Here is a 10,837-nt window from a genome sequence, read left to right as displayed (position 1 = left end):
AACACAGTAATAACTGTAGTAATAACAGTTACTACAGTAATAACTGTAGTATTTGTAGTAGTACTTGTACTGTACTGTCAGATACGAGTTAACGGTTCAGCCTCAGTCAGAAATGGAAGAAGTATTCAGATCTTTTATTTAAGTATCTATCTATCTATCTATCTATCTATCTATCTATCTATCTATCTATCTAATCAGAAAAAAATGCTATAGTTTTTAGATAAATGTAGTGGAGTAAAAACTAATATTTCCCTTTAAGATGTAGTGAAGTAAAAGTATAAAGTTGCATAAAATGAAAAACTCAAGTAAAGTATAAATATTGTTCCAAAGTACAGAACTTGCTTGTTTATAATCTACACATAATTACCTACAGGCTTCTCAGTGTTAATTTTATATTTATAATTGTTGGGATGTTGGTTTTAACATAAACACACATTGTCTGTGATTAAAATGCAGCACAATACTTCTTATGAATATTTACCTGCATTGTGTCAGCGAACTTCATTAACTTTAACTGAATGACAGACCCAGTGTCTGGAAGGTGTCTTTTTACCCTCCTGCCTGTCTGGAAAAAAGGTACCAGAGCATCTGAGCCAGCAGCACCAGACTCTGTTTCCAGGCTGTCAAGATGCATTGCTAATGCATAACTAATTTTCAACTTTTGTCCCTAGTTGGGTTTTACATATACAGTGTAATTAAAATATACAGCTTTCATCATCATAAAAACCACAGTGCACTACAGGTATGGGAGTACAATAAAAATACACATACTGAATTACATTGATTGTGATGTACAGTTTGAGAAAAAAAAAAATACAATACAATTACCTAAAAATGGGTACAGCTCTGGTTTGCTTTTAGCCAGCACTTAATCTTTGTTTTAAAAGATTTTATATCTGAAATTAATTTGATTTTCAGTTGGTAATGTGTTCCAGAGTCGACAGGCCTGTATGGAGAAGGCTGATTGTCCAAATTTAGATCTACGATATGGTATTTTACAGTTGCCATTCACCGTGCTCCTCGTTACTCTGGTACTGTCTTGTCTTTGGATATATCTAGAAAGAGGCTCGGGGGCTAAACTACTGATACATTTGATACACTAATTTAAGTAAACAAAAATGAGAAAAACTAAAGTAGATTGTGTTTTTTCAGTATGTGACAGTGATGCCACCGAACAGACTTTTTGTCCATTATTTTTAGTGCCTGATTGTATGAGGATGTGAGGTGTCTGATTGTGGACGGTGATGCTTGAGTCCATACTGTCATACAATACGAAAAATGAGAGAAAATCTTAGCATGCATAAATAAGCTAAAAATGCTAATAATGAGCTGCCTGAGTTGGTATGTAGTGCCTGATTAGTTTGAAACAATTAAGGTTTGACTTTACTGTTTTTGAAATCTTCTTTACATGTTTATCAAATTTGAGATGCGAGTCTAAGATTATTCCTAAAAACTTGAAATCATTGAGCTCCTCTATTTCTTCATTCCGTATCTTGATTTCAAAATTTTCAAGTGAGCCCTGTTTTCTAATGGAGAAACACATAGAAACTGTTTTTTTTTTTTTCAAATTCAGATGATTACGTTGCAGCCATTGATGGACATCATCCAAACATGCAGTCAGGATCTCCGCTGCCTTGCTAGGTGACTTGGCTGGTACATATATGACCGCATCATCTGCATAAAGCTGGCAGTTGGAATTCTTCTGGATTCAAAAGGAATAACCCTGTATTACCCCACTGGACACACCCACAATCCCCATACCGTCACTCAACAACAGATGCATAACTCACTTTAATTATTGCTATCCTGTGCCAAACTTATGTTTACATCTTGCATTTTGCATATAATGGTACGCACCGTAACGTGTTGAAGGAGAAACCAGAGTAGCAGAACACAGGAGCTGGATTAAAAATTAAAGTTAACATTTGTATATTTAACAGCTGTGTCAATCTAGTTAATATTTTATAGAAGGGTTAAGACTCCATCTCGGTACAAGAATTTAAGGTTTCTTTTTTCTAGCTTACCACTGTTGGGCCTCATACCACGTGCATGAGACAAAGCAGGCCTGCGTGCAGTCACAAAGCCTACAAAGAAAGGCACCAAGTCAAACAAGAAGAGTCCAAAACAGACTTCAACTCCCATCATGCTCAGCTCAACTTATACCTGCTCAGCTCACACACAACTCACAAACTCACACCTCTGCCAGGTGCAGATAAATACACTGCCACACACTTCTAGTGGTCATAAGTGACGATTGTGAGGGATCACTTATGTATGAGTCTATACATTGTTTTTAAGGATCCTGCATAGTAATCCTTTAATCAATATTGTCAATACTGAGTTTTTCAGGCTCTTTGATCGTTGCTTTAGTGATCAGTTTAATCTTTAGCTTCAGACTTGGTGACAGCAGCCATTTCAGGTGAATTTATGAATTTACCTCAATGTTTACCATGTTCACATTATTAGAATAGCATGCTAACATGCTAACACTTGCTAATTAGCACTAAACATAAAGATTCAAGATATATTGAGACAGTAGAACATATTTTCTTCCAGTGTGAATCTGTGCAGGAATTCTGGCTTTCATTTCATAGCTGGCTTCAATCTAAGGTTATATTGATGCAACCTTTAAATGTGATGTCGATTAAAACTGGAGTTCTTATGAAGGAGAAAAAATGGGATTTTCTGGTAAACAACTTAATTTTATTGGGTAAAACTTTATTCATAGATGTAAATATTTAAAGGTAAAATCAACAGATGGAAGAATGAACTCCAGTTATTTACAAGATCTCTTCAATGCATGACGGACAGAAACGCCCTGAAACATTTTTTTTATTATTAGACTTGTTTATGCTGCTTGAACAGGACCTTCACTCTTAGTTAACTTTTTGAAATGTCACACTTAAATGTGTTTTTTATTTTTGTCATTTTTTTAGTCTTAAGTACTGTTTCAAGACAAATGTACACTGTGTATTATTCAAATATCCCATAAAGGTTTGTAATTGAATTTTGTGCAGTAAAAAAAAAAAAGATTCAAGATTCAAAAGCTTTATTGTCCCCAGAGGTCAACTGTAGAAGTACAACACAAGAAACACAGCAGGAAACAAAGACAACAACAAACATAGAATGTATAAATAAACATGTATAAAAGTCAAACAATTAAAATGAAATTCACATAAAGGTATTGAGATGACCTGTTCCCTATTGAATTTACCAGAGTGATAGCAGAGGGTAAAAAAGTACTTGTATCTGTTGGTTGCGGCTAGCGGCAGTCTGAAAAGGAGCCAACAGGAAAGATATGGGACTCTGGATGCAGGAATGGGAGCAGTCTGACAGGATGGACTGTGGTCTCTTTAAGAACAGTTTTTTATGGAGGTCAGGCAAATTTTCTCAATTGAGTTACGGTGATTTCACAGCTGTAAAAGTAAAGTACAGCTGAGTAAAGTATTAAAGTACAGCTGAGGCTGATGGGAACGTCATTAGTTGTGAAGCAGGTATTTGGTCAGAAACCAAATTGTTGGACAAATTAAGAATTTCAACTTTTAGATGAAAATTCAGGGGATCAGAAGTCAGAAGAAAAATTGTTTCCCAGAAGTTTTCAATGGTAAATGAGTGCCAGTGTGTTTTCACCCCCCTGGCAAAACACCCAGTCAATAAAACAAGGAAAGCCACCATCATTACACACAGGACCCCTTCACCAACACCACTTCTTCCAACTACTGCTAACAGGCTGTAGTTATAAGGTTACACATGCAAAGAGGAACACCTTTAAAATTCCCTTCATCCCCTCCATTTCTGCCATAAATAAATCACCTCATACAGAAATATTCACAATAAACAAAACAATAAAGTTTTTTTGAATCTTGAATCTGGCTGTGTGGAGTCTCCGCCTGGTCGTTGAAGCCTGCTTCCATCTGAGTCTCCATCTTAGTGGCAGTTTTGATTCCTATAATCTCAATTTGACATTTTGGATGGCACTTTGAATCTGCAAACACAGATAAACATTCACAATCAAGAGACAGGACATGTTGAGAAATACACTGAGAATCACTCAGTAGTTTACAGCTAAGCAGGGAGGAGGGCATCATGTTTAATTCATTTCTTACAGCATACTAATAGCACAAACCACAGCATTTATAGCCTAAAATAGATTGCACCTCCCATCCCTAGAAGAGCTTTTCAATTAGGGCTGGGCAATATATCAAAATTATATCAATATCGTAATATGAGTCTGCTTTTGTAACCTTGCTCATCAATTTATGTTTCCCAAATTTTAGGGGGGACTCTAACCGAAGGCTGATATATCTTACTTCTGAATTTGACATATTAAGTTCTCAGAGGGGTGACAGAGCCCTGGGAAAAAAGCAACATTTTTTTTAATGTTGAGTGTTAAACATGAGTCTTCAAATTTCAAAATCAGACAATAATAATGCACATAACTTATTCGCTACCGTCGACAGGCTAACAAACCCTCCTGTGTCAGTAGCCCCTGAACTTCCATCCATCAAGGCCGATGGATGGATCAACTAAAATTGTTTCTAAATGCATGGCCTCAGATCTTCTACAGATTGTCAACACGTCTCTTCTGACCTGAATTTCAACAGCCACATCTAGACAATTACAAAGTCAGCCCACTATCACCTCAACAATTAAAGAACTTGTGTCTCAGCAGGATTTGGAAAAACTGGTCCATGCATTTATCTTCAGTAGACTTGACTACTGTAACGCTTTCTTCACAGGTCTCCTTAAAAAAATGATCAGAACACCGCCGCTCGAGTCCTCACTAAGACCAAGAAAGTGGATCACATCACTCCAGTTCTCAGATCTTTACGCTGGCTTCCTGTCTGTCAAAGAATTGATTGTAAAATACTGCTGTTGGTTTATAAAGCACTGAATGGTTTAGGGCCAAAATACATTTCTGATCTGCTGCTACATTATGAACCATCCAGACCTCTCAGGTGGTCTGGGACAGATCTGCTTTCTGTCCCCAGAGTCAAAACTAAAAATGAGGAAGCAGCGTCCAGTTTTATGCTCCACATGTCTGGAACAAACTCCCTGTTAGTTACTCCCCGTAATGTACACAAACCTGCTCTACAACGTGTTTCTGGTAGATCACTTACATGTAAACAGAGTTCTATCAAAGACTACTAGTGATGTTTTGTCACTGATTATGACATCCAGAAGCTCCTCATTCAACCAACAAACTGAGCAACAAACAACTCTTTAACAACTCAGCTTGGCAGCAGCTACCTTGAAAATTCTGGTGAAATCAGTTGAGTTCAGCGAGACGGTTTCATAGTAGTGATTGGTCTTCACATTGGTCACTCTGACAAAGTCTCCATCTGATGTTCCTGTGAGTTGTTTGGTGTCTTTGCCCCACAAGGTGATCCTGATGGAATCTTTGCCATCATTAAGATGGAAATCTTGCTTGTCTTTCTTCCTCTGTTGGTTCTTCATGTTGACGACTTCGACGGGACCAATCTAAAAAAACAACAATAATGGAAACAATCCAACAAATTCCTTCATTTTCAACAAATTCGACAAAAGATTGTGCAATCTTTAGTTACACTGGGTTTGTCAGTCTAATTACATGTATTGGATGATTTTCACATTCCATGTAACATAACCTGAGGTGTGATTCCACCTCTACTTCCTGTAGAACTGATTATGTTTATGTTGTCAGAGGTCAGTGGGTTGCCTTTGCTACCAAAATGCTAAACAGGACACAAAAAGGAAACAAGACAGGATTTAGTTTGTTCATGGAGGTGAGGCAGCAAACAATTTTGAACAGGCCTGATGTAGGGAAGCTAAAGGCAGCCATTCTGGATTGTAGCACTATGGTTTAAGTGCTACAAACCAGAATGGTGGAGATAAACGGTATGTTATGTTGGTATGTTGGTATATGACATGCATGTTCCACTGTCATAAACCACTTCTCACCAGCATATACCAATTCTTACCGACATACGCCACTGCTTATTATATCGATACTGTGTGTGATTCATAAACAGATTATCACTTCCAATTCAGGTAAGTTTTCTCAAGCACATTGTTTTAGTGTCATATGCTGATTCTTAGTGTTTTGCCACTTTGACTAAAGGTATGTTGCTGCTGTTTGACCTGCATATGGTACATGAAAGGGTATGTTGATATATCACCCCTCACCAGTTTATGGTGATTCTTTACTGCTGATTATGGTATGTCCCTGCTGTGTGCCACATGATAACAGTAATCCATTGTTGTCCCACTGGCAGATAGTCCAACTCTTGGCACTTTTCACCATTAGTATTGCTGGATGTCTTATGGAAACTCACCTCTGTTACAGTTCCTTCAACACTCACTGCTGTCTTGTCAGCGTACTCTTTGGCCTTTGTTATGCTGCAAACTGGCTTCTGGGGATAAATGAGCATCTCAGCTTCCACCTCCAGCTTCTCAGGGACGTCAATGGGACTCGTTCTAGCCACTTTGCTCCATTTGGTAACTTTCATGACATTTTCTTCCATGATTACATCTCTGAACGAATAGCAGCTCCCCTCCTGGATATCTTGATGGCGATCTTCTCCGTACACCATCACTTTAATGCAGGATTCCTCATCACTGACTCCCAGATAAAAGAAAAACTTTTTCTCCTTTTGTTGGGTTTCATATGTGCGCAGAGCAGATTTCTGTACAACTTTCCCAGTTATGGCTTTGTTACCCAGGTCACCGCTGGTCAGTACATCTTTGATGGTTTTTCTCTGGACACAAAAGGAGACAAAGAAATCTCCCTCAGACAACATAAATGCAAACATGAATAAATCAGTACAAAGTCTCAAAGAAATGCACTCAACAATGGTGGAATCTTTCTCTCCTAGAAAATAAACATATGCTTACGTCAATATTGTAGCGAAACACAAGAAAAGAATAAAGGCTTTGATGCAACACTGGCAAAAGCTGATCCAGGTTCAACTTTTTGGATGTACATCTTTTTGCTGGAGTCCTCTGCATTATCTGATCTCACTGAATATCACTGAAGGGGCTGCGTTTTGCAACTTAGAGCTGCTTTCTGTCTGAACACAGCCTAGAAACTCAGCGATACAATTGCTGGGAGGATAACTCACTCGTTTACTACATTTACAACAAAGGCAACAGGACATCGATATATCAAAGTGACTGTATTTTTTTATTTTATTCTTACCTTGTCAGGTTGGCTGCTCTTCAATTGATCTTTAAAAGAAGAAACAAACATTCAGTCAGTCAGTTTCTCACTGATGCCTTCCTCTGTGCAGCAGAGGCTGTTTAGGTTTTGTTTGACATCATTCTGTCTGTTTATCCCCATTTGTGGAATAGAGCAGAAAAGACTTGGCAGAAAAAGAATATAATATTCATAAGTATGTTTTAATTAGTATATAATCACCTGAAAATAAGAATTGTTGTGTTTTTGTTAGCTTAGAATGAGCCCTTTATATCTACAGAAGGTCCTCTTCCATGGAGCCCACCATGTTGCACCACCATGTTTCTACAGTAGCCCAGAATGGACAAAACACTGGCTGTACAGAGGGCTTTTCACGTTCTCCGACACATTTGGATAGTGGAGGTTCTCTGGTAGATTGAAATAAAAAATTAAATTTGCTGGGAGCTACTAGTACAGTGTGCGGAACTGAAGCAACCCATCAACTTGATCGATGCGCAGGGCTGCAAACACAATTGTTAAGATTTGGAGGGTGTACATGTCAGCTCCTCTGCTATCTACCGTTACCCAAAACACTCTTCTCCATGTAGGTTTGCAGAGATGTTAACGTGTATTTTTTGAGAAGCCTACCTTTGGTTTCAGCCAACGTTGTCATCGTCACCCTCTGGTTTTTGTTTTTTTCCTCCCTGTTTTCCTTCATGGAGTCTATCGGAACAATCAAACAAACATATTCTCTCATTTAGCATTTTTGACTATTCCAGTGGTACCTTTTGTCTGTGGAGAGATGTGGTGTTGATGTAGGACTATTGAAAAAATGAATCTTTTTGTCTATAAAATGTCAGAACATAGTAAAAAAAATTGCAATTTTCCAGGATCAAAGGTGACGTCTTCAGATGTCGTTATATCTGAACTGTCCAAAACCCAAATATATTCAGTTTACTGTCATGTATGACAGAGAAAAGCATTAAATCATCACATTTTTCAGCAAAAATGAAATTTTGATATAATAAGTAATTGTAGGTCATATTGTGCTTATGGTTTTCCACCATACTTTCTTTAGATGGTTTGATAGTGATACAGGTATTAAATGTCATTTTATATGATATTAAAAAGGTCTTAAAGTCTTAAACGTAACTTGGTGAACCTGCAGAAACCCTGGTCTGTGCTGTTGCCTCCTGTTTCACAGACAATGTGTGAAACAGGATGTGCACGCTCATAGCAGGCGTCTGCGGAGGCCTCACATAAACAACTAATAACTGTGTGAACTCACCTCTGTTCTCTTCTTCATGTTTGTTGCTCAGTTTGTCCACAAAGGGGCGCAGCAGGTCCTGGACCGCAGAGTCCTTCCTCGGTATCAGATCCATTGCTTCATTGATTGCAGAGACGGACTCATCTACTCCTAAGTGCTGGATGATTATTTGGGGCATCTCCTCTCTGGACGTGCCAGTCTTCACACCTTTAGGGATTTTGTCAAAACAGGAACAAAACAGCATCTTCTTGTATTCTGACTTATCCAGCTCCTCCAGGATGGAGGTCAGGGCTGTTTTCCATTTTTTCTCTAAAATGTTTGGCATCTCTGACAAACAGAGACAAGAGACAGAAAAATGAGAAAAATAAGACAGACAGAATGATTACCCCCCCCCCCCCCCCCCAAAACAAAAAACAAACACGTTGCAACATAGCAAAATGTTGTTATTCCAAATGTCGGCGAAGGTTCGAAAGTTTTCAAGACTTCTTATCATCACAACTGTTAATAAAGTGTCAAAAATCTTTATTACAGCCATTGTAGTCAAATGTTGCTTTTCTGCAAACTCTTCATGAAAACTAATGTGTATACAGTGTAAATTCTAACTATTAGAGACAAAATTCAACACCTCCTGCCCTCAACAGGCACTGATTTATCCCCAGACACAGGAACCTTAGAAACAGCTGTAAAACCTGATATATATTTAGACTATTTTTCTCCAATTGACCTTCCTGAATTAACTTGAACAATGATTTGTTCATCTAAACCATCAATCTGTCTCTTAGACCAGGGGTTCGCAACTGGTCTCACCATGGGACCCACATTTTCCCATGGTCATTAAGTTGCGACCCACTTTTAAAGAATTCAAGCCAAGCAAATTTATTTTTCAAAAATATCCTTCAAAAATACACGTCATCTTTTTTCTTAACATAAATACATATCTTTGCATGTACAAAATGCTTTTCAGAGCACATTATTAAGAAACTGAGGATGAAATGTGACAAAAATACAAATTTTAAATACTCAGCTGCCAACAATTGATTTCACAGGAGAATATTATCAGGTATAATTAAATATAGTAAAACATACTGATAAACACACAGCTGACAGTCATCTGTTGGACAAACAGCCCTCTCCAAATAATACTACACAAACAATGAACAATGTGTACCTTAAGTTACTGTACAGGACACATTAATCCAGTAAAACATAACAGCCAGAACATGCGGCTAATCTGTCGGGCTCTTCACCTTGCTTTGTTCCAACCTGGTTGGTTTAGTGTTTTAATGTGATTAAGGATCTCACCTCACAGTAGATTCATTTTTCAAAAGGAATAAGTAATGTGTTGTTAGAAATGTTAATACTCACTTTGTCCTTTTCTTCCACCACAGCCGGACTGTGTCGACAGTTAGAGTTGCTCTCAGTGGCGGGAAGAAATTTGAATCGGTCTTTTATGCGGCTGCGTGGCAGATACCAACTTAAATAATGTTTTACAAACTGCTTGCCACCCTGTTTATCTACACTAAATGATCAAATAATAATATGAAGACAGATATTTCACCATCAATCTTTTACTTTTCTAACTTTGACTAAAAATCCTCATAATATCCAGTGTCAAATGCACAGCTCCCCCTTTCCGGTGAACAGTGGTTTGGCTGAGCTGAGCAGGTACTTCCACTTTCATTTCAACCAAAACCGCAGTTTATTGTCTTGTGCTGTCAGAAAAGTTTTTTATTTATTTATTTATTTATATATCTGTTTTAGTCCATTTAATTATTGTATGTAATTTAACCTTTCTCTTACCTACCTCATTGTTTTATGTATTTTGATTCTATCTATCTTTTTAACACAAAATCTTAATCAGAAAAAAATGCTATAGCTTTTAGATAATTGTAGTGGAGTAAAAACTAATAGTTGCCTTTATGATGTAGTGAAGTGTTGAAAGTTCCACCATATGTGACCAAGACAAACTCTATTCAAGCCTACTTTAAACTACTTTATTTAATTAAAGTTGGGGACAAATTAACATAACTTAATGTGTTGCACCAGTTTCTGAGGAATTTGCACACCTTGTGTAACGTGTACTAAACTAGAACTGAACCTTCAAGAATGACTATACAAATACAAACAATCATCACAAAACTTCATCATCAGGCAACCACCTGAAATTCTGAGTCAATACAGGAGGTAAGAAAAGACGCCTCCCTTGGTATAGGCTGACAGTAGTTTCTGTAATTGATTAGATTAAACATTTATTGACTCTTGTTAAGTTAAAAATTTGTGCTGTATATTAAATGATAGTGTAGTAATGGTTCAGGTTCAGTGACTAATGCTAATATACAGTTGTACATGTGTTAGAGGTAGGATTTCAGTACAATATTAGGTTGAGGGTTTATAATTAGGAGTCTAATTGGCTAAAC

At 37.5% G+C, this 10,837-nt stretch overlaps 1 protein-coding gene across 1 annotated transcript; it reads right to left on the bottom strand.

Moving 5' to 3' along the window:
• Positions 1-3,032: 3,032 nt before the first annotated feature.
• LOC137196155 (uncharacterized) lies at positions 3,033-9,847 on the bottom strand. Its single transcript, XM_067608979.1, has 7 exons — positions 9,786-9,847; positions 8,442-8,747; positions 7,802-7,876; positions 7,178-7,206; positions 6,315-6,737; positions 5,251-5,481; positions 3,033-3,985 (listed from the first exon to the last, which is right to left on the bottom strand). Exons 2-7 carry the CDS (start codon positions 8,743-8,745, stop codon positions 3,947-3,949), a joined length of 1,101 nt encoding a protein of 366 aa, XP_067465080.1. The 5' UTR covers positions 8,746-8,747; positions 9,786-9,847; the 3' UTR covers positions 3,033-3,946.
• Between the last annotated feature and the right edge of the window lie 990 nt (positions 9,848-10,837).

This window comes from Thunnus thynnus, chromosome 13, assembly GCF_963924715.1.
Source record: "Thunnus thynnus chromosome 13, fThuThy2.1, whole genome shotgun sequence".
In the NCBI taxonomy this organism is placed as follows: domain Eukaryota; kingdom Metazoa; phylum Chordata; class Actinopteri; order Scombriformes; family Scombridae; genus Thunnus; species Thunnus thynnus.
This window is presented reverse-complemented; position numbering and strand designations above follow the sequence as displayed.

Coding starts and splice junctions, on each gene's coding strand:
- LOC137196155 (XM_067608979.1), bottom strand. CDS start 8,745: ATGCCAAACATTTTAGAGAAAAAATGGAAAACAGCCCTGACCTCCATC. Junction 6,738..7,177: donor AGAGCAGCCAACCTGACAAG/GTAAGAATAAAA, acceptor TTTTGTGTCCAG/AGAAAAACCATCAAAGATGT. Junction 3,986..5,250: donor ATTTCACCAGAATTTTCAAG/GTAGCTGCTGCC, acceptor CTGTGTTTGCAG/ATTCAAAGTGCCATCCAAAA.